Below are 23,686 nucleotides of genomic sequence, written 5' to 3'. Positions count from 1 at the left end.
GCAAAAACTTCAAATAGAAGGAAGAATGATGGTAATAATAAAGTGTTTTTCTGAATTGCTAAAGAATGTTTACTGTTAGAAACAATGTGACCCATTCTATTGTCATCTTATGTTACGTGAAATAAGTCAGTCAGAGAAAGACAAATATCACGATATCATTTATATGAGGAATCTAATGAACGAAATAAACTGACAAACAAAATAGGTCCAGAGACATAGAAGCATGGAACAGACTGACAGATCTCCAAGGAAAGGGGATGGGAGGGGCTGTAAGAGATTAACCAAAGAACATATAGGCTTATATGCATAACCCAGACAATAATGTGGTGACACTATCTACTAGTATTTAAAAAATGAATGACAGGCTGCCTGCTTCAAATCATGTGGTATATAGTTGGGGAGAAGGCAAAGCTGAAACAAGATTGGCCATCGGTTGATAATTTTATTGAAGCTGGGTAATTGGTACATGGGAAGTCATTATAATTTTTCATTTTTTTGCATGTTTGAAATTTTTATAATACAAGGTTTTTAAGTCTCTCCTCAGAAGTAAACGAAAACAAATAAATAAAAATGCGCCAGACCCCTGACCTTGGCTGAAGGTTTTGCTTATGCCCACAGCTGATGGGACCCTGGCCCCGGGGCCTCTCTCTGCAACAGTAGTCTCACACACAAAGGAACAGAACTTTATTTTCAGGTTTTATTTCATTCTTTGAAACACTTTCACAGTGTGAAACATAACTTTTAGCTTAACATTTACAGGGGCTAATCTCTCTGATGTTATATTTTCCTGTTTTTGAAAAATGGACAAAAACCTCAGGCTCTAGACTCAAAAACTTTCCACAGGAATGCTCAGGATGGAGGGAGCTTTAAAAGTGCAAAATAAAGAAATGGAAAGCCGAGGGGAAACCTTTCATGACATATTTGTGGGGCAATTTAATGGACATCTCGGTTTGCCCCTGAGGCCTCTCACTGGGCATTCTTCCCCATTTCTCCTTTTATTATGAAGATTCCCACCCCTGACTTCTGACGAGCTGAGAGGCAGAGTTCTGAAAAGCAAGTGGTAAAAGAAGACTCAGACTCTAGCAGCTACCAGATCGGAGAAAGACATAAGCAGGTCCTAGACCCCCCTTCTCTCCAGTTCTCCTCCCCGTGCCTCTCCAGGGCACTGGAGGCTGGTACAAGGAACCTGTCCTGGCACAGGCCTGGCTCCTGTGCTGCCCGGGGAAAGGGCACAGGGGTGCCCGTTCACACGTGTGTGTGCAGGAGGTGGCCTGAGGTGGGAACTTCTGTCAAGAGCTAGAGCTACACATCAATTGTGCAGACCAATTACGCCCTTGCCTTTTGAGTCAGGTGGTGCCTTCGGAGCCCTTCTCTAGATCACTGGTAGCTCCTGTCTGGATATTGCTGAAGATTTCTTCTTGTAACCCTATTCATTACTCAAGGAAAGATGACATACTAACTTCTGCAGACAACTCCTTATTCTGCCACATGGGAATAGAAAAGATGTGGATGTTGAGGACATGAAGTAGGGGATGAGAAAAGGGAATATTCCTTCCTTCCTTCCTTCCTTCCTTCCTTCCTTCCTTCCTTCCTTCCTTCCTTCCTTCCTTCCTCCCTCCCTCCCTCCCTCCCTTCCTTCTTTCCTTCCTTCCACTTAACAGGAAGGGAGAGGGAGAGAGAGAGAGTTAGAAACATGGATGAGAGAGCACCAACATTGATCGGCTGCCTCCTGCATGCCCCCTCACAGGGTTCAAGCCTGCAACCTGGACATGTGCCCCAACCGGAAATTGAACTAGTGATCCCTTGGTGCATGAGATGATGCTTAACCAACTGAGCCACACCGGCCGAGCAGAAGGGAATATTCTTACTCTGCTTTGCATGGGTGAATTTGCAACTAAAGACTGGGGACTCAGCTAATAACTTCAGCCTCCACCAATAATTGAGATGGCACCTTTGGTCTGTAGCTAAGAATATTGGAGAGAGACAAGATAATGGAAAATAAATGCAGACCTGCTTTAGAGCTTGCCAATGGAAGCTGGGATGGAGAAACTTTCAGGTAAACATGCTCACCAATACCTGAGAGAATAAGGCCAAAGCCAGCTGAGATCCAGCCCCCAATTTCACCTGGAGCCCAACACCCCAGGGCATTTTATCAATTTCCAGTACTCATTATAGTGCTGGTTGCTTTCAGATCGCTGAAGAATCCTCATGCTGACTTCCGGTTGTGCCACCCGTTACGCAGGCCCAGCTTTCACACAGCCGGGCAGGAGGCCCCTGCAGGCCAGATGCTGCCCACGGTGAAAACTGTGCTCCTCACACCGGCTGAAGTTGGGGCCACAGGAGGGAAAATTCATTAATGTTGGACCAAGACAGGAAAAGAAAGATAATTTTCTTCTGTTTCCTTGTTCCCAATGCTGGTCCCTCAAGAACAAATTAAACTCTTTCCCCTAAAGTTCCAGGCCATGGGGGTGCTCACCCTTCTCTGAGCAACTCCCTAAATCAAAGCAGAACTCCTTGGTCTTGTCTGACCTCTGTCTTGGGCAGCAGATGGTCTAAAAACCTCACGTTTTCTCACAGCAGCTCCCACAGCAGAGTGTTGGCGGGCAGAGCAGAGCAGACAGGAGCACAGACAGCCTGCTGCACACTGACCTTGAGTACTCTGGTCTCCAGCATGGGATGCCTCCAACAACTATCCTGGGCCGAGCAGAGCACAGTGAGCAAGCAGCCAGGGCCTGCCCTATGCCTTTGCCCACGGGTTAGCATGGCTCTGGGCTGCAGCCACGCAAAGCACTCTTCTCCTTGACTTTCATGCACGTACAAGAACTGACTTGGTCCAATCCAGAGTCCTCAACTCTATGCAGTCCACTTTGTCCACAGCCAGCAGGCCCATCAGGAATGGGTGGCTGTGGCAGGACAACAGGAGGCTCTTAGCATGGATTGGTATGTTTGCTCCTTCCACTGGAAAATAGTTTTCCTCTTGAGGTAGGAATGTCATTGGGCTCAGCCTTGGCTAACACTCAACATCCTGTAGCTCAATCTCCTCAGCTGTGCTCTCTGCAAAACAAAAGACAAGTCAATGAGTTGCAAATCAGCCATAAGGTGGTTTTTTTGGTGAGAACAAGTTAACATGGGCTACCTCCAGCCATAAAAGCATGAACTGATTATCACAAGGTCCAGAGAATTACCTTTGAGCTTGTGTCTTCTCTTCCTCTGGAATTTATATGCACACTTATTACAAACCCACATGAGGCTAATTAACACTGCGGCCACAGCAGCAAGAAAAGCAAGGAAGACAGCGACGAAGTGGAGGTCTTCATACAGGATCTCTGTGGGGTGGGGGATGGGGAAGAGGAGGGGAAAGATAAGTCTTTTTTAATGTCATGAAGTCAGCCTCCCACACAAAGGGCCCCTGGAGCCGTCTTACCCGACACATGCAGCACGATGGTGCCAAACTGGCTGCTCCCCAGGTGCTCGGTCACCGTGATGACATAGTAGCCAGAATCCCTCACGCCCACACTGAACAGCTGGATGGAGCCATTGTCAAAGGTGCAGACTCTGTCCTTGTGGCTTTGGGAGATGTTGGCCTGAGTCCCTGGCTGCCACTCCACGATCTTCTGCACTCCCCAGGTGGATGTGTACTTCCATTCGATGGTGGGGATGCCATGGCAGGAGTATTCCACAGAGAGCAGGATGTCTTCTTGCACGGTGGCATTGATGGCAGACTGGGGAATGTACAGTGACACGCCCTGACCTGCAGGATGGAGTGCTAGATGTGGGGCAACTTATATGGACTTACAGTGGCGTGAACTTCTATAATTCATTGATTTATTTATCAAATATTTATTGAGTGCCTATTGCATGCCAAGCTCTCTCTTAAGTTCTGGTGCTAATGCTACAATGGTGAATATTATAGACTGAATGTTTATATTCCCCCCCCCCCAAGTTTCTATATTGAAACACTAATCCGCAATATGGTTGTATTTGGAATTGGGGCCTCAAAGGAAGTAATTAAGGTTAAATGAGGTCATAAGGGTATGGTCCTGACCCAACAGGATTAAGGTCTTTATAAAAGGAGACACTAGAGAGTTCATACCCTCTCCTCGCAGGGGCACACATGGAGGAAAGACCACGTGAAAACACGGCAGGAAGGCAGCTGTCTATATGCCAGGAAGAGAGCTCTTACCAGGAACCAAACCCTGCCAGCACCTTGATCTTTCCAGCTTCCAGAATTGTGAGAAAATAAATTTCTGTTGTTTAAACCCTCCAGTTCATGTGTTTTGTTCTGGCAGCCTGAGCTGACAGTGAACAAGACGCAAGGTTACTGTCTACTGCTCCCTGGCGCTTTCATTCTGTAAGGGAGACGTACAAGGGCTGAATGAACCAACGAGATCATCTTAGAGAATGACAAGTGCTTTAAGGATAGGGAAACAGGGCATGGTGGCCAGTGGGGATGGAGTGGTACACACCCTTACATAGAATGGTCACGGAGGTTCTTGCCAAGCAAATAGCTTTTGATTGAGACCTAACGGAGGAAAAGGAGGCAGCCAGATAAAGACACGGGGGAAGCACATTTCAGGCAGAGGGAACAACTACAAAGGCTATGAGGTGAGAGTGAGCATTGCTGTGTTTGAGGGACAGACATAGGCCAGTATGCTAGAACACAGAAAGCCCTGGGCAGAGCTTATGAGACAAGGTTGGAGAGATGGGCAGGACCCATGAGGTCAAGGTCAGGGGTGAAGTTTTTTACTCAAGGGTGATGGGAGGCCATCAAAGAATTAATTGGGAGGGTGACGTTCTCCATTAATCTTAAGAATGTTTGCTGTGGAAAATGATCTGGGGGTGAAGGGACCAGAATAGAAGCAGGAAGAGCAGTCAGGTGGCTGTGCACAGGACTGGATAAGAGATGGAGATGTAGCCTTGGAGAGAGTGAAGAGTGGTCTGACTTAGGGGATTTGAAAGATTAGGGGACATGCTGGTGAACTAGATGTGGGGGTGGGTGCAGCCAAGAAGCTTCAAGCAGAGATTTCTGCATGAAATGGGTATATTGATAGTAGAGCCATTGGCTAAGGTTACATGTATGTTGTTATACTGCATTAAGTAGGTGCCCAGCACAGGCCCTATGCTAACTGCTTTACACACATTCTCTCAGCCTCACACAACCTATTGCGATTCTATCAAGGATTTACATGTAAGAAGCCTCAGGCATCACAGGACTAGCTTGTCCAAGTTCACTCTGAAAGGCTGAGATTCACACAAGGGCTGCCGACTCCAAAACTGACATATTTATCTTGTATGCTCAAGTCAAAGGTCAGTGGTTGGAGGGAGACGGCCCAGAATGTGACAAATGCCCGCACGCTGAGAGGAGAGGTCAGGGCTGGCTGGAGACCACAGAATGAATAGGGCAGCATTCAAGCTTGGAGGCCATCCCTTGGTTTCCACCTCCACTTCCTGTTCAGTCCTCTCACTCTTTGGGTGCCCAGCTGCCCTGGGGCGCCTGCTGTGGCTCTAGGTAACCACGCCTGTTACTTTTCCAGGCCTTTCTCATTGTCCTCTCCCATCCCCAGCATATCACATTTGTGCTGCTCTCCTAAAACCTGGCTAGGTGACTGATAATCTGATAAATTCCATGCTGAAAAATTGGGAATAATGGCTTTCAAGTATTATAGCTGTCAAGTTACAGAAATGCATTTTCTCTCCAACTCTATTTTAAAAAATGTTAAGCTCACAGAAAGGTTGAAAGACAAGCACGATCCATATCTATATACCTTCTCCTAGACTCACCAATTATTAACACTTTGCTACATTTGCTCTCTCTCTCTTTTTCTCAGGAAGAAAACAGAGGCCAAATTCCAGGACAGCTCATGGAGGGCAAGAATTACGTGTTTTCTTTATCTTTGTTGCCCCCCCGAACCCAGCATAATGTCTAACATAGTTATTGATCAATAAATGTTTGCTGAGGAAATGAGTAAGTGAATGACCAAATATTTATAGAAGCAAGAAGAAGGATGATCCATTGCTTATAGGACTGTTGCTGCTTGGGTAATTTAAAAATTAGGCACATGTGGCCCTGGCCAGGTAACTCAGTTGGTTAGAGTGTTGTCCTGATATGCCCAGATTACTGGTTTGATCTTGGGTCAGGGCACATACAAGAGTCAACCAATGAATGCATAAATAAGTGGAATAACAAATTGATGTCTGCCTGTCTGTCTCCTCTCTCTCTCCATCTCTCTCTCTAAAACCAATCTCTAAAATAATAAAAAATTAGGTACATCTAAAAGCTAACAAACATTGGAAAGAACTACAGTCAAGGGTTTTCTGTGCCAGTTACAATATTATTTACTTACTAGTGGCCTGGTGCATAAATTCGTGCATATTGAAAGGAAATTAATTAGAAGAAATATTTTAATATTGTTATTTGCCCTTTCTCTATAATAGAAGTATCAACCACATTCACGATTGACAATGACAGATCGAAACACACATGTGTGATTGGCGCCAGTGAGAGCTTTATATGTATCATGCATGCATGAGTCAACTTAGCCTTTTATATATATAAAATAAACTTGCTTAATTACACCTGCTTTCGGATTTAGCTAAACTTTTTCCAGCCCAGTGAAGCACCCCAACTTCTCTTTCAGGTAATTGTCAGCAACACAGCAGTAAATATCAACACGAAGCAGATTATTATTGTAGATCACAGAGGGAGAACAAAGCATAAAATATTTAACTGCAGCAGTGGTTGACTATATTCTGTGCAGTGAGAAAACATGAAGTCATTTTCAAGGTCCACCATTTCTTACTTCTTTTCAGTCGGGTCAAGTTTCTAAGCTTTCTAAATCTCCATTTTCTGGCTAATGAAAAGAAAATAGGATTCTACCGAGTCTCCTATCTACCTACTCCAGGTCTTCTGTGAGGATCAAATGAGATGAGGCACAGGAAAACGCTTCACAGATATTTGGTTAAAGTGTGAAATGTTTGCACCTGGCTATAAAGCAAGTCGTGCTCCTGGGCTGAAGAAACTGCAAAGAGGCTAGTCGTTGCTAGGGAGAGGAAGCCAGGTGTTGCTACATGACATCATTACCTGGCACCACAGCCACCATTTTGGGGCTGAGCTGGGCTGTGGGCTGCATTTTGCGCCATGGGGTCTCAGCAGTGTTGGCTGTGATTTGGTGCAGTGTCGCTGCGGGGTGGTGGCAGGGCCTGTGTCCCACTTGGGGGAAGCTGAGTGTTGGTTTGTCAGTGCCAGGTCCGTGGTGCCGGCCAGTGTGCATCATGGCAGCTCTTGCATTGAGCGCCTGCCCCCTGGTGGTCAGTGCGTGTCACAGTGACCAGTCAGATGGCCGGACACTTAGCATATTAGCCTTTTACATATATATAGATTATGTGCTTTACAATCCTTATCTCTTTTACTTTTTACATGCGAGTCAGCAACATGCCTACATAGGTAGGAAATGGCAAAGGTGGGATTTGAATGTAGTTTCTGTATGATCCAAAACCCGTGTTTTTCCCATTCTACTTGGTGACTGACTATCATTTATCTATCTATATTTTCTGATTTCTCTGACCACAAATATGAGCATTTGGAATAGTGATTACTGTAAGATCTGGAGAGCCATATTTAGAACTAGTAACAATCTGCATCATCACATATGTGTATTTCATATACATCCTACGTCAGAGGTCGGCAAACTCATTAATCTACAGAGCCAAATATCAACAGTACAATGACTGAAATTTCTTTTGAGAGCTGAAAACCGACTTCTGTGCATGGGCCACGAGGTTTCAATTGCACTGTACGTGTACGCCCGCACGTGGTATTTTGTGGAAAAGCCACACTCAAGGGGCCAAAGAGCCGCATGTGGCTCGCGAGCCGCAGTTTGCCGACCACTGCCTAGGTTAACCATGCTGACCATTATTTGAGCCTTTCAATTACTTTGGCTCAAGAAACAGCAAAACTGAAAAACAAACAAAAATAAAACAAGCCCAATTTTCTCAGATGTTGTTGTAAAAAAACAAAAAACCAAAAGCTTTAAAATGGAGCCGAGAGGCCATGCCAGAGGAACTTAGGTCTCAAACCTTTGGGGTGTTAAAACAGGGCAAAATAACCTTTGGCCGGGGCCTAAAGCAACATTGTGCCCAAAGAACTGTTTGCAAAGATAACAAGAAAGCAGATATTGTGACTACCAGACTGGACAGAAGACCACAGACTGAAAATGAAAAACATTCTTTAGAATTAACATCACTATGTTAGCCTTCCTACACCAGTAGAAATGCCTTCCTTCTATTGAAATAATTGTCCCCCTTCCCTTTCTTGTACCCCTTACTTTTGTCTCCTAATCAGAACACTAGTTGAATTTCTGCCTGAATCAGTGCGTCCTGAATAGCTACTCTTTTTTGATCTCAAATAAGCGCTTGTTGCTTTTCACTTCGGCTTTTTATTTTTAAGTTAACACTGATACAGCTGTAAACTGACCAACTAGTTCACTTTGGTTTCTGTCTTTTCTCTTGATCAGAAAAACCTCCTCCTAATCAGACAAACTAACCAGGTATTTAAACAGGTTTTAGGAACAACAAGTTTCTCCTCCTGTCAATCTACCACACATAATTAGAAATAAGTGATCCATAGCAAAGATGGAAAACTAACAGTTCCAAGAGTTTAAAGGCAAACTGCTTGTCAACTGTTTAAAAGTTGAATTAATGAGTAACCACCTCTGCACCTCATGCTAAAACTGTTCCAGAACAAGTCCAGAGAAACTTAGTGACCAACATTCAGAGCTGGCTCAAACGTTCTACTCAAGGAGGTCGGTTCGATAAATCAGGTTCTACTTATACAATGGATGCCAGGCAGCCATGGACAGGAGGAGCTTTGTAAGAACAAGGAAAGATGTCTATGACACGTTCCCAAGTTACAAAATAAATTTATAGCCCAGGCAGTGTGACTCAGTTGGCTGAGTGTCATCCCATGCACCAAGAGGTCACCAGTTCAATTCCGGGTCAGGGCACATGGCCAGGTTGTAAACTAGATCCCCAGTAGGGGGTTTGCAGGAGGCAGCCAATCGATGTTTCTCTCCCTCTCCCTTCCTCTCTCTCTCTCAAAAAAAAAAAAAAAAAAATCAATAAAAGCATATTAAAACATAAATTTATAAAACAGCATAATATGATCTTATTTATATTTGTGTAAATATTTGCTAATATGTAGAAAAATGTTGAAGTAATACATGCTAAACTGTTAACAGGAATTTCTCCTTAGAGATTGCATGACAACAAAATTTTATTTTGTTTTTATACATTTATATAATCTTTAACTTTTCATAGATACTCATTGAATAAATAAATAAATTAATGTATTATGCTAAGTGAAATAAGCCAGTCAGAGAAAGATAAGTATCACATGATCTCACTCATATGTGGAATCTAATGAACAAAATAAACTGATGAACAAAATAGATCCAGAGATATAGAACCATGGAACAGACTGTCCAACCTCAGAGGGAAGGCGGGAAGGGTGGGCGGGTCAGAGGAGATCAACCAAAGACCTTGTATGCAAATATATATAACCCATGGACACAGACAATAGGGTGATGAAGGCCTGGGGTTGGGGGTGGAGGGTCGGGCTAGAAGAGTTCAATGGGGGGAAGGGGGGCAGAAGGGACATAAATAATACTTTCGACAATAAAGATTTAAAAAATATTTTAAAAAGTATTTTTTAAGTTCTCCTGGTTAGAACAATCTCATTGGCAAAGTTTAAAGAAAAATTCAGTGTAAAAGTTTACCTTGCTTCTCATTATTTAGAAGTTTTGGGATGTTTTTGTCAGAAATATACCGAAGGAACCTAACTCTTTTTTGTATCAATTAGCCTAGGGTTCAATTGGTTTCGTCATAACATTGTTTTGTTTTAAAGTCTCAGTTTCCAAGAATCTATTGACATGGTGAGAACTTATACTCAGAATGGTTCCTTATTTTTTTTTCTTACAAATAAATTACAGAGGTAGAGCTTTGTTGCTTTTAAAAACATATTTTTTGACCCAGCAATCCCTCTCCTGGGTATCTACCCCCAAAACTCGAAATCATGTATTCGCAAAGATATATGCACCCCCATGTTCATTGCAGCGTTATTCACAGCCAAGACATGGAAACAACTTAAGTGTCCCACAATAGAGGACTGGATCAAGGTGTGGTACATAGACACAATGGAGTACTACTCGGCCATAAGAAAGGATGAAATAGCACCATTTGCAACAACATGGATGGACCTTGAGAACATTATGCTGAATGAAATATGTCAGTCAAGAAAAACTAAGAACTATATGATTTCACTCATATGTGGGATATAAAAATGAAATCTGTGAACACAAACAGCAGTATGGTGACTGCCAGAGGGAAGGGGTTGGGGGAAGAAGGGGTCCTAATGTAAGGTGACAGGAGAAGATCTGACTTTGGGTGGTGGGCACACTTTGGTGCAAGATACAGATCTTGTAACACAGAAACCCACACCTGAAACCTATATGTTCATGTTGACCAGTGTCACCCCAATCAACTTAATAAATAAATATTACAAACAAATAAAAATGTATTATTTAAAAAGGATATATTTTCTGAAATCACATCAAAGGTCCATACTGTTCAGAACATAGTTCCGGTGGACAAGAGTATCAGCTAATGGTGAGAGGTACATTGCCCACGTGGCCTCTGAGTTTAAGGAGTTGTGAAGGAGACCCCTTAATCAGGACATTTTCACCCTTATCCAGAAAGCCATTTACCAGCCCTGCGATTATCAGATGCAGCTGAGAACCAGGATATAAGTATCTCATCTATGTTATCTTCATCCTTATCGAGCCTGGAAACAGCTAAACCAGGAATCAGAAAGCTAGGGCTCAGGAGTGGGTGGTGGAGTGATGAATCACCCTACAAAAGCGTTATTTCCGTTGGCAGTGAGGTGTGGTGGAGACACCTGAGGCGGGCGGGACCCACAGAGGTTCAGCCATGGTGTCTCCTTGCTGTGAGACCCGCAGAAAGCGCCTTCACTTCCCAGAGCCTCAATGTCTTCCACTTAGAACACGGACTGGAAAACCTCCGGGAGGAAGGCTGTGAGGATGAGGGACACGTGGAAGGCCCAGCAAGGACAAGCACTGAGTGCTGACCCAGGATCTGCAGCCCCACCACTTGCCCTTCTTACAATAGTTCTGTGTCGCTGGCCAGTGTGACCAACCTTTCTGGTTTGCCTGGGACTGAGGGGTTTCCTAGAAGGTGAAGAGTGTCAGTGCTAAAATCAGGAGAGTCATGGGCAAACCAGAACAATTGGCCACCCTGGGGAACAGATAGGGATGTCAAAGAGCAAAGAGTAAACTCCAAGGTGTACAACAGCTGATTTCTAAGGCGTCCAAGGCTCTCAGCATGGGTGGGTGTAGGACAGCCGGCTCTGGGTAAGCTGAGGGTGGACAAAAGCCATTCCTCCCTTAACTCTGGCTCTGAACACACCTCCCATGGGTCAACACTCTCACTGCCAGCCCATCTTAGTGGGGACCTCCCACTCATTACAGAACCTAGCCTGCACTCACCACACTTCCTCCACAGCCTGCTGAATATTATTACCCCCATTTTACTGAGGACAACTCCAGTCCGCAGGAGTTTGGGAAGAGGCGTCTGAGACACTCATTTGGAGGCTGGAAGAATAAGATGTTAAAAGCATGGGAAAGGGAGGAAGCACAATCCCAGCGGAGAGAACAGTGTACCCACCTCAGGGAGCCATGGCAGGTCCTCAGGTTTGGGGCCTGGTGACTAAGAAGTGCAGGTTGGCTGTAGTGTGAGGAACTGACAGGTTTGGGATCACCGGAAGGAGTTCTCCCTCGGGCAGGGAGAACACAGGGTGATGATTGAATAGAGGAATGTAGGGTCTGAACTTGGCTCCCAGAAGGGCAATCTGGCAGCAGAATTCGTTATCAATGCACATTCAGGAGAACCCCTGGCTGGAGCCCAAACCGTTGGGCACAGCCAGGTGTGGCCCTCCCTGGGCCTGACCTGGGGAGCAGATAGGGAGCAGCAGGAAGCGCACATATGCACAGTAGGTCGTGAGATTTTGCTTGGAGAACTCATTTCCAATCCAGCTCAGAAACCCAGCGCCTAGCACAGGGCCTGGCACTTCGTAGGTGCTCACAATATATTCATATGAATCCTTGTGGGACATTTGGCCCCATGCAAAATGTCCACAGAGACACTTGGTCCACACCAAAAGCTGCTTGATATTTGATCCTGTACCAAAAGGTCCATGGAGACATTTGGTCTGTAGTTAATATTAATATAAATCCTGCTCTTCTGCAAGATTTGAACCCTGACCCATATATCTAACCCCATGTACCATGACCAGCTAGGCTACCGAGGTGAGAAGGGTTATGACTGGTAATACAGCCACAACAGAATTATTGGAGCAATAAAACATAGTAGTATTTTTCATTAAAAATCTTATAAACCAAACGTAGAAATAAACATTATGGGTCCTTGGAACCCAGGGACATTTTCTAAATGTGGACATTTTTTAAAGGACCAAATGCTGGATAATTGTATGAATGAATGAATGAATGAATGTGTATGTCCTGCCAGTCAAACTGCTGCCTATTTGGAGAGATCAGGAAGGGAGGATTTATTTTGAGCTGAAGGAGTAATGGTTCTGGCTGAGGGAGGTGCTGGCAAGACCCCTCTCCCAGCCTCAAGTCTGCTGAGAGTTAAATAGCCAGGAGTGGAATTGGCACAGTTTTACAAAACTAAAATATCCATGTCTCTGCCTCATTCCTGCCGTTCTTAAAACAAATGAGCTTGGAATTCTGGGAACACAGCTGTGTGTAGGAGGCCTGCACTGCAACCCCAAATAATGGCCCTTGGGTTTAAATGCCATGAATAGTGCTGCTGACTGACACTTGCACATATTTTACAGGGTACCTCTCCCTCCAGTGAGCTCAGGTATTTAATTCCCCACCCCCACCAGTGCCTGATTACTCAGAGACCAAAGCTCAGCTCATCTCCAAGGGTGCTCCCCCAGGATCTTGCTGTTTAATGGCCTTGGAAAGTCAAACCCAAACAACATGGACAGAGGCAGTTTTAGATAGAGGCTGTCAGGCTGCTCCCCTCATCAGGTTCCTATATTTGTAGCCCAACCAGAAAAATCACTCCAAAATAGCAATAGCCACCATTTCCATAGTAGCACCTGCTAGGTAGAGTCACAGACTATTATCACAGCCCAGTGAAACCAGGCCGAGGAAGTTGAATGACTTGCTATCAAACTGGTAAAGATGAAGCAGTTTGATAACACTGTGTGGTCAGAAGTGTGCAGAAGTTATACTCAAACATGACTGTGGGGATTGTAAATGGGTGTGACCTGCTGAGAGGGCCATATGATGAAATCTAGAGAATTATTTAAATAGCACATACCTCTTGACCCAGAATTCCACTTGGAGGAACTTATTCTACTAGTAATAAGGGCATATAGATGCAGAGATGTAAGTGAGCATGGTAGTCAATTATAGTAAAAGGCTGGGACAATCAATGTGTTCACTGGTGAAGGAAAACTGTTGGACACTAGCTACTTGGAGTCAGCACAGACCCCACAGGGTAAGGGCTCTGTCTCACAAGACTGCCCCCTACTTCAGATGCCAATCACAAGTCCTGGTCTCTCCTACTTCTGACCAACCAGCTACACATCAAGGATTCCCATCACCCCCTCCTCAGGTTTGATAATTTGCTAGAACAGCTCACAGAACTCAGGATAGCACTTTACTTACTATCACCAATTTCCTATAAAGGATACAACTCAGGAATAGCCACATGGAAGAGATGCATGGGGCAAGGCACATGGGAAGGGGGTGGAGCCTCCATGCCTTCTTGGGTGCATCTCCCTCCCGGGACCTTGATGTGTTCACCAACCCAGAAGCTCTCTGAACCCCTTCAATTTGTTATTTTTGGGGGGTGGGGAGGTAGAGTGAAAGGGTAGGAGGGAGGGAGAGCGGGAGATTCCATTACATAGGCATGATTGAATAACATCACTGGCCATTGGTGACTAACTCAAGTCCCAGCCCCTCTCCCTTCGGGGGCCCTGCAGGTCGGGGGGGGGGGGGGGGGGTGGGTGAGGCTGAAAGTTCCAACCCTCTAATCACATGGTCAGTTCCTCTGCCAACCAGTCCTCATCTTCCGATGTCTCCTCATTAACAAACAAAAACACACTCTTTATCACTGCTTGTGATTCCAAGGGTTTTAAAAGCTTTGTGTCGGGAACTGGGCACTCACACCAAATGTTATAACCAAAGATGTTCCTGTCACTCAGGAAATTCTAGGGTTTCCAGCGCTCTGTCTCAAGAACCAGGAGCAGGGACCATCTACTTCTTATAACTGGTCATAACCAGTTAAATAAATTATCAATATTCATACTTTGAATTATCGACATTCATACTTTAGTTCATACTACAGCGACATTAAAAAATGAAGTAGGCCTATATGCATAATTAGATAGTCTCAAAAATAATAAAAAGGCACAGGGCAGAATGTTTCCTTTTGAGTAAAGTAATGAATGTATACACACACACTTATTTGTAGAAACACACAGAACGCCTCTGCGAACACACACTAAGAACCAGGAGCTGTGGCTGTCTTTGGGGAGGAGACTGGGTGCCTGGGGTGGAGGAAAGTCTTATATTTTCTCTAGACCCTTTTGAACAGTTGGAATATTTTAGGAAGTTTGTGAATGACTTAAAAAATAAAAACAGCGCAGTCCTAACAATAAATGCATGCCAACATTGGGTCTGAGCCCCGGATTCTTCTTGTTTGAAAATGTTAGTGATTCGCATTTACACCATAAAGCACTTACCAAACATTACCTCGACCTGTGAAGCAGGCAGCAGACTTGGGTTAAGAAATTATGCTTTTTGCTTCACAGGGACTTGCTTATTGGTTCACTGAGAAAACTACTACCAGTTTATTATAAAGAAAACAGCTCAGGAGCAGCCCAATGGAAGAGATGCATAGGGCAAGCGCGGAGACTGAGACTCAGAGGCATAACATAAGTGCCCAAGTCCTTGCCCAGTAGAAAATCAGAACTGAAACTGGAACTCAACTCTCTTTTCACTGCTTCACAGTTGCCTCCAATAAGATAAGGTACTTAGATTATAGAGGTGAAGTTTTTCACTTATTTTGTTTCCTTAAAGCGCACATTGCTCCATGCTGGTAAAGACTTGGGAGATAGATGGGATAAGAAGCAAGAGTCTAGACCTGGGCTTTCCAATACAGTAGCTGCTAGGCATGCATTGCTGTTGAGCATGTGAAATTGCCTAGTCCAAACTGAGATGTGCTCTAAGTGTAAAATACACGTCATATTTTGAAGGCTTAGTACTTAGTAGGTTAGGATGTAAAATAGCTCATTAATAATCTTTACATTGATTATACATTTAAATGGTAATTTTGGGATATATTGGGTTAAACAAAATACATTATTAAAATGAGAACGTAAAGAAACAGGTGAAGTTAATGTGGCCACTAGAAAATTTAAAATTATATACGTGCTTGCAGGTGTGGCTCGCACTATATTGCTATTGGATAACACCGGTTTAGACTTTCACTCCTCCACCCTTTTGAAAAAAAAAAAAAAAATATATATATATATATCCTGTTCCCTTGAGGGTATTCCACTTTCTCCCCTTCTCAACAATGTGAGCACTCTGCCCCCCAGTTCCAGCATTCCCATGGACAATCCATCCAACACCCTCTTCTACAAGAACATTCTCGCTCCATCTACCTTGGCCTCCAGTAAAGCAGCCTGCCCTGACCATAACCTTCTCTCTTTCCTGTTAACTGTTCAACCTCTCCCACTGGCCTCCTCCATCCTTCTACCCAATGATTCCCTCTGCTTTTCCCAATCCTCACCCCTCCCTATCCAGCCTTGGTTCCATCGCCTTAAGCAGTCCTTTCAATTCTTCAATCTCCATTGACCTCTGTCTTTTCATCAGATTTGCCAGGTAAATTCCAAGCCCTGGATCGACCACTCTCTTCTTCCTCTCTGCCCAAACCTGAACAGTCAACGCTGCAGAAGCATGTCCCATGGCAGACACTCTCCAGAACAACATTGGTTCCAGTGCCCCTTCAGATCACCAAAATTCAAGAGGGCCCTCCATACTGCCAATCTTACTATGTTTTTTCACGTAAATTTACTTGTATTTTCCTCCACAATTACTAAGACAAGATCCCTCCCATTTCTTTGGACCTACAAATTCCTCCTCATTCTCAGTAGATGACCTTCACCTCCTGGGACACTGCTGACCAATGTCACCTGCTTGAAACACCCTGTGGCTTCTGGGTCACCATACTCACCTGGTGTTCTTCCCAGCTTCTCTCTGATGGTAGAGTGGACACTTAGCAGGCATTGTGAGAAGTCTGCTCCACCCTTCTCCCCAGATGCCAGGAAGGCAGGCCTACCTGCCTGTGGGAGCAAAGGGTGGCAGAGGAGGGCAAGATGCTGTCCGGGGAAGCCCTGGGAGGGCCACCCATGCACGCTCTGTGGAACCAAAAGACCCAGGTTCTATTTTGGCTGCACACACCGTAGTGGTGTGATTGAGCAAATCCCTTGACCTCTCTGGCCCACCATTTTCTCGTTTGCAATTAGGGATTATCATGGTTTGCTGTCAATGATAATAAAAACACAAACCAAAAAAACATGTGAGTGAAAGACAGGCACAATTCCAGGGGGCAGAGGAGCTCCCTCCCCCGATTTCTCACCCAGAAGAAGCCCCGATTCCAGGCTATGAGATTTGAACCAGCCTCATTCCATTCAATGAGCATTTGGGAATGGAAGTGAAGGGGACTAACATCTGCGAGGCACCAACTCAGCGTCCCCTGCTCCACGTGGAAGTCCATTATTAGTTAATTTGGCGCCCATGCAGCTCAGCCCAGTCTTTTCTCAGAGTCCCTGCAGAGTGGGCATTCGGAACCAAGGAACAGGTGAGCTAAGTAATTCCGTTTGCTCCCTCCGTCCTCTCTAATGCTAGGACACAGCATTTCTCATTTAGCTGCATCAGAATCACCTGGAGCCCTTGTTCAAACACAGTCGCTGGGCCTTAGTCTCAGTTTCTAATTCAGTGGGTCTGAGATCAGGCCCCTGCTGGCAGGAGCAGGCAAGCAGGCATCATGCCCCTAGGTCTGACTAACCAGCCTCCAGCAGTGTGTGACATGACAGATAGCTCACTCAAACTTGGCTGTCAGATTGAATTGTCAGCCTACCTGACATACAGAAATAATTCTGCTTCAAGATCACTGGAATTCCACCCCAAGTATGCAGAAGGTTTGGTTAATGGTGGGAGGAAGAGCAGGTCTGGTGTTCTGCTTCTGGGCGTGGCTCCTAAAAGATGTGACCCTGCCCTGCAGTGAGCCTGGAGCAGGGATGATACATTTGTACACCAGGGCAAACAGTCCATGGAGCCTCATGTTGGGTCTCCTGGCTGGGCCTGGTGCTGAGGGATCCACTTCTCCCTCCTAATTCTTTGGTAAGGCTGCTCCCTATATCAGGTTCCTAAAAAGCATACCCCAAAACCACTTTGTTTGGTGGGTACATTTATAAGTTAATCTGCAAGTTCAAGGATCTATCAGAGAAACTATTCCCACACCTTCCACCTATGATCCAAGACCTTCCCAAGCCACATTCCTTTAACTGTTAGATGACTTATTAGATTGAATATGAAGAAATTGGCATGAATTGAAAAACCTGGTATTACTAGAGAATTGTCACCCTGCTACTGGCCCAAAGGGAGAGAAGATGGCCACACTATGTGCTCATTATTTCCTGCTGTCAGAACTCTCTCTTTCCCTGCTCACCTGGCCACCTCCTACTTTGCCTTTAAGACTTCTTCTTCAAGAAGCTTCTTCCCAACTCCAAACTGAGCTTAATGTCTTCCGCAGTGCTCCCAGGGCATCTGACCTCCCTCTGTGCCATGTGACCCCCACTTCAGGGACCATGCTGAGTATCGCTGGCTCCTGGCTTGGTGTGTCTCACACAGCAGGTGCTCAGGAACTATTTATCGAACCAAACCAGACTTCAAAGCAAAGCAACCTTGTCTCCTGTCCTGATCCTGGTGGGAAAGTATCTATAGCAGGGGTAGGAAACGTCTGGCCCACGGGATGTACAAGGCCCACAAAATCATTTGGTTTGGCCCTGCCAAGGCATTAGGGGTGAGTTAATGAAACATTTGAGCAAATACAGCAGGCTAATTTTTAAGTAGATAATTTTGCATGGTCCGCGAATGATATTATAAATCTCCAAATGGCCCTTGGTAGAAAAAGGGTTCCCCACCCCTGATCTATAGGTTTATCAGGGTAAAACAACAAATAGGACACAGGTGAGACGCTGCTACACACAGTGGTGGCGGTCTGAGAACAGAAGGGGGAGAAACAAGCTGTTTCCATATGATGAGCCTAAAAGAGGGACGCAGAAATGGCTCTCTGCCTGTGGCCACACATTAGAAACACCTGAGGAACTTAAATGCGAAACAAAGGAGTGCTGGGTCCCACCCTCAGAGAGTGATTTAACTGTCTTGGTAGAACATGGGCATGTGTAGGTGTTACAAGACCCCCCCGCCCCCCGCCCCAGGTGGATCTAACATGCAGCCTTGGCTGAGAAGCACTGAGCCAGCCCACCCTCCTTGTCCTGTGTGCTAGGGCTGTGGTCGGCAAACTGCAGCTCGTGAGCCACATGTGGCTCTTTGGCCCCTTGAGTGTGGCTCTTCCACAAAATACCACAGCCTGGGCGAGTCTATTTTGAAGAAGTAGCGTTAGAAGAAGTTTAAGTTTAAAAAATTTGGCTCTCAAAAGAAATTTCAATCGTTGTACTGTTGATATTTGGCTCTGTTGACTAATGAGTTTGCCGACCACTGTTAGGGGGAGGGAGGTGTCCTCATATACAGGGCTTACCACCAGCACTGGGAACAGTCCCCAGGCCCTTCCCCTTCTGCTGGCTGAGGTTCCCCAGGAAGCCCCAGAGCAGCTGAGCTGCCCCCACCCCGGATACACCCCAGCAGGGGGAAGACCAATGTGCTTCCTGGACCACACGTTAGCAAGGAATGTCCTGTGCTCTCTCTACAGTCCAGTGTGTCAATTCCCCTTTGCCCACAGGGCTGACGGGTGCCTTCCCAGCAAACCAGTTATGGGAGAAAATCATTCTCCAACTTGCCAATCCTGCCTCTCTCCTACTCCCATTTTGGCTGGATAAGTAAATAATTTCCTGGCCCAAGCCCATTTTCCGGGAAAAAGCCATATATGGGCAGACTAGGGCCTGAGAGCACTGGACTACAAGAGGTACAGTGTTAGTGGGGTACCAGTTAAATCCTAGGTAATGCCTGCTAAGGCAGCACCCACTTCCCCTTATTTTGTTTAGTATGTCCAGATTCAGCCAGGCCGCAAGATAAATAGTGCACCTTTTTTTTTTTTTTTTTTTTGAGCACTTGCAGTATGCCTAGCATGTGCTTCTCCACCCAGTCCTGCTAAATACACTTACTCATCCTTCAAGACTCAGCCTCGCCTTCTTCATGAAGCCTTTCCTACCTCCCAGGTTGGCTGCCTCCTGGTGACAGACAGAAACTACACACATTCTCTCGGGAAGGATTCAACTTCAGTCCCAGCCAACAGAGATTACAGCAAAGCTATTGATTTGTAACATGCATCCTGACTTTAGACATATTAAAAAAAGTATAAGTCTTACAGCGAATGAGATGTATGGGTGTCCTTAGGTCCTGGGGATAATGGAGAAAGGAGGGCCTCCTGCTTACAGCCCCTTCCCAGATGATCAGGCAGCATATCAGGACTCCTTTGAGATCAGGAATGAAGACATCTGGGTGACTCTTTGGTTGAAGCCACCACTCCCTCAATAGCTTCAATTTAATCCTCCAGGCATTTGTGTGTGTGTGTGTGTGTGTGTGTGTGTGTGTGCGCGCGCGCGCGCGCACACACACGCAGCAGGTACCCATCAGCCTGGAAGTGGCACCGGCCTTCCACATCCTCCATATGAATCACTAGCACTATACTTGTCACCCTGTAGGAGGGGTCTGCTCTCCCCCAAGTGAGGGCTAAAGACTTAAAGCTTAAACATCTATTAGGAAGAGGCTGGCTAAGTAAAAATTAGCACATTTATGTGATGACATAGGTATAGAGGTTGAGAGGCATGAGTGAGATCTCTGCTTATCAATGCAGATAGAGCTAAAAACAATTGGTGTAAAAATTAAGTTGCTGAATAACCAGTACAGCATGATTGCATTATTGAAATGCATACCCCACTTTGTTTGGTGGGTACATTTACAAGTTAATCTGCAAGTTCAGTGAAGAGAGAGGCCACACTTCATCTGTCTATGTGTCATCCAGGTCCAGTGCAGAGCCTGGTGGACAGTAGGTGCTCAGTAAACATGTGCCACATTGGGTGGCAACACTGGTGACCACTGGGCCCTTTTTCTGGATCTATGAATCTGGGCATCTCCCCAGGGGCCTCAAGGGAATTCCTCCCCTTCCCACCCATCCTACTCTCAGCTAAATCCAGAACCCATGGCTCCATTCAGAACTGGCAGCTCCCAGCCTGTTCCCTTCCTCCCCAGACCCAGACTGAACCCCCACTCTGTTCCTCTGCTGTCTTGGGCACTGGACTGGGAGCAACTCAGTGGGGCCAGCTCCCCCTGGTAAAGTGGGGATGCTAAAGGACGACACTCATGTGTGTATTCATGTATGTGGATGAGTATGTGTATATGTTGGGGTAGCAGGCTGCTTCTCAGAAGCTGGGGTTAGAACACAAGAAGCAAGCTGACAAGGACCCAGGCCATTAACTAAACTTCCCTGCTTTAGTCTCTGATCATCTGCTTCTAAATGAGAGGGAGCACCAGATACTCATAGCCCTTGCCATGTTGAGAGGTGAGAAAGGAAATGAACAAGGGTCCTAGAAAGGCACTCAGCTTGGCCTGCTACAGGAGGCCTGCCAGCTTTCTGAATGGACAAGCTTTTAAATCAGTCTTAGTCAGCTCAGGCTGCTATAACAAAATACCAAAGAAGGGGGTGCTTAAACAACAGGCATCTATTTCTCACAATTCTGGAGGCTGGGAAGTCCAAGATTAATGTACCAACAGACTCAGTTCTTAGTGAGGGCTCTCTTCCTAGCTTGCAGACAGCCACGTTCCTAATGTATCACATGATGGAGGGGCAAACTCTGGCATCTTCCTCTTTTTATAAGGACACTAAATCCTATCATGGAAGTTCCACCCCCATAATCTCATCTAAACCTAATTATCTTCCAAAGGCCCCACCTCCAAAACCAGCACATCCTGGGGGTTAGGACTTCAACATATGAATTTCAGGGGGGCACAAACATTCAGTCCATAGCAGTCCATGTATAGAGAAAATGTTTCAGATGCAGGCTGTCTGTGAGTTCGTGTTTGTGGGGTGCGCTTTAACAGAACTTCAGTGTAAGTGATGAACATCAGACTTTCTGGGTGGCAGCTTTTGACAGAGGCTGAAAAGGCAGAAAATGGTGAGAGGAAGCCCACTACATCATCAAGACTGGCCCTGAAGCACGTGCCTCTTTCAGGCAGGTGTACATCCATTCAGTGACTTTTAAGGTTGAGAGTCTGGCTGGCACTGGGTACGTGCTAGGGACCCAGAGCCGGAAAGAGTGCCTGCTGCCTGCAGCGTACAGCTGTTCAGGAGCCAGATACTGAGTGGAGAATTGCAAAACTTATACCTGTCCTCCAGGTTTTGCACGTGCTTCCTCTTTGTCTAGGACACCCTGTCTTCTCTGGTGCTCCTGTTCATCTGTTATGTCTCAGCAGGTGTAGCTCCCTTTGGGGGGCTTTTCGTGGCCCTCCTAGTCTGATTTTGAGTCTCCTAGGGCTCGCCACCCCAAGCTGGCTTTCCTGATTCCTTGTCTGTGGACAAGACTGTGATCCGTGCTATCTCCAGTACCCACTGTGGCCTCCTTGCAAGCAGACAGTGCTCTGAATGAGTGAATAAATGAATTCTACACGGTGGTGAATGGCAGGCCCTTGGAAGTCAGGGAGAGCTGTACAGATGTGGCCTGAGAATGGCGGTTGGAAATATGTGGTGGAGGGTTGAAAACAATGGAAAAGGTCATGCAACTCCACCTGATGGACTCCCAGCAGCGATTTCTTGCCCCACAGACAGCTAGGTGCACACGTCTTATGCCAGTTTTTCTGGGCTTCTGAGATCTACAGCTTCCAAAGCTGATCACTAGCCGGAGAGGCATGAAGGTCAAAGTGCTAGATTGCCCAGGTTTGAATCCTGGCTGTACCCCTGGCTGGCTGGGGACTTTGTGCAAGTAACAACCACCTCTTTGTGCCTCAGTGTCCTCACTGGTGAAACAGGGATAAGAGTAGCACTTATTTCTTAGGGCGCCCAGGGGACTAAATGACAGAAGGCTTGTCAAGTCTGAGGGATGGTGAATGCCTCCGGGCTTAATAAGTGCTGGCTCTACCTACTGGTCCTCCCCCCTCCAGTGGCCATGCACTAGTCACTCTTTAAACCTCAGCTGACTAATCTGTAAAATGGAAATGATAATAATGCTAATGATTAAACCAGAGAGTCAGACTGCCTTACAATCTGTTGTTTGTGTCTGGGCGAGTTAGTGGGTTGTGCGTTGCCTTCCATCAGATTCATCAAGCGGGGGGCGGTTTCCAGTGCCCACACTCCGCTCGGTGCAGAGAAGCTAGACCACCTGCATTCAGGCCCATCACCCAACCCAAGGCCCAGAACCCCTTTGCAAGAGAGTCTGTCTGAGTGAGCTGGGAGGATGGGGGGTGGGGGGAATGGGAGGGGTCCCAGCAGTAGGGGCGGGGCCCGTGCGCCCTTGAGGTCTCCGGCACCGCACGGGCAGGCTGGTTATTCCAGGAAAAAGAAATGAAGCCGGACGGCTTCCGGCTCTGATAACGCTGGGCCGGCGCGGCGCTCCCCAGAATTGTCCTAGGGGCTGGCTGGGGGACTCCGCTCTGCCCGGGTCCCTCTGGCCCGGGTCGGCGCCAGCTCCAGGCCGCGCCCAGCCCCCGGAAGGGCCTGCCGAGGTGGCGAGGGCCGGCGGCTGGGCAGCCGAAACACCCCAACCCTCCCTCGCCCCGCCCAGCCCCGAGCTTACTCTGCAGACAGCAGGCTGCGGCCAGGCGGAGGGCGAGGAGTCCCAGGGAGATGCCGCGGTGCTTCCTGCTCCGGCTCGGTAGGGGCCTCATGAGCAAGCCCGGGAGGCACGCCGGGCATGGGCTTCCCCCGCGCGGCCGGCTGTGCGCCGCCGCCGCCGTTCCTGCCTGCCCGGCCGCCTTCCCTCTCCTCCTCCTCTGCTCCTGCGAGTCCTTAGGGCCAGATGCGGATGAGGTAGCTGGTTGTGCTCTGGTTGAACCAGTTCCCTAGGATTTGGAAAGAGAGAGGAGAGGGAGACAGAGAGAGAATGGGAGGGGAGGGGAGGGGGGAGGGAGGGAGGGAGGGAGGGAGAGAGAGAGTGAAAATATGCACACACTTAGAAGTAAATACTGGCAAACAAGGAGCAGTCTCCTTCCGTTCACACCCAGTTGACTGGTATCGATTCAAGATTCAGCTGGATGCTGGGTGGTGGGAAGAAGGGAAAGTACTAACTGTTGCCTAGGCACCAAGAGGGACCATCTAATGGCTCCACGGGAAAGGAGAA

The 23,686-nt window shown here is 46.6% G+C and overlaps 1 protein-coding gene across 1 annotated transcript; it reads right to left on the bottom strand.

Moving 5' to 3' along the window:
- Window positions 1–147: 147 nt before the first annotated feature.
- On the bottom strand, window positions 148–23,422 carry VSTM5 (V-set and transmembrane domain containing 5). Its single transcript, XM_080643086.1, has 4 exons — window positions 23,144–23,422; window positions 3,425–3,751; window positions 3,186–3,326; window positions 148–3,054 (listed from the first exon to the last, which is right to left on the bottom strand). The coding sequence occupies exons 1-4, from the start codon at window positions 23,232–23,234 to the stop codon at window positions 3,011–3,013; spliced, it is 603 nt and encodes a 200-aa protein (XP_080499212.1). The 5' UTR covers window positions 23,235–23,422; the 3' UTR covers window positions 148–3,010.
- Between the last annotated feature and the right edge of the window lie 264 nt (window positions 23,423–23,686).

The sequence above is a fragment of the Plecotus auritus genome (genome assembly GCF_963455305.1).
Source record: "Plecotus auritus genome assembly, chromosome: 9".
In the NCBI taxonomy this organism is placed as follows: domain Eukaryota; kingdom Metazoa; phylum Chordata; class Mammalia; order Chiroptera; family Vespertilionidae; genus Plecotus; species Plecotus auritus.
Note: the sequence above shows the minus strand (reverse complement) of the source record. Positions and strands in the feature narration are given on the sequence as shown.

What these genes read in the sequence shown, in the direction of transcription:
- VSTM5 (XM_080643086.1), bottom strand. Translation starts at nt 23,234, where the DNA reads ATGAGGCCCCTACCGAGCCGGAGCAGGAAGCACCGCGGCATCTCCCTG. An exon ending in CGCAGCCTGCTGTCTGCAGA is followed by an intron (nt 3,752 to 23,143) that starts GTAAGCTCGGGG and finishes TCCATCCTGCAG; the next exon opens with GTCAGGGCGTGTCACTGTAC. An exon ending in GAGAAGACACAAGCTCAAAG is followed by an intron (nt 3,055 to 3,185) that starts GTAATTCTCTGG and finishes TTTGTTTTGCAG; the next exon opens with AGAGCACAGCTGAGGAGATT.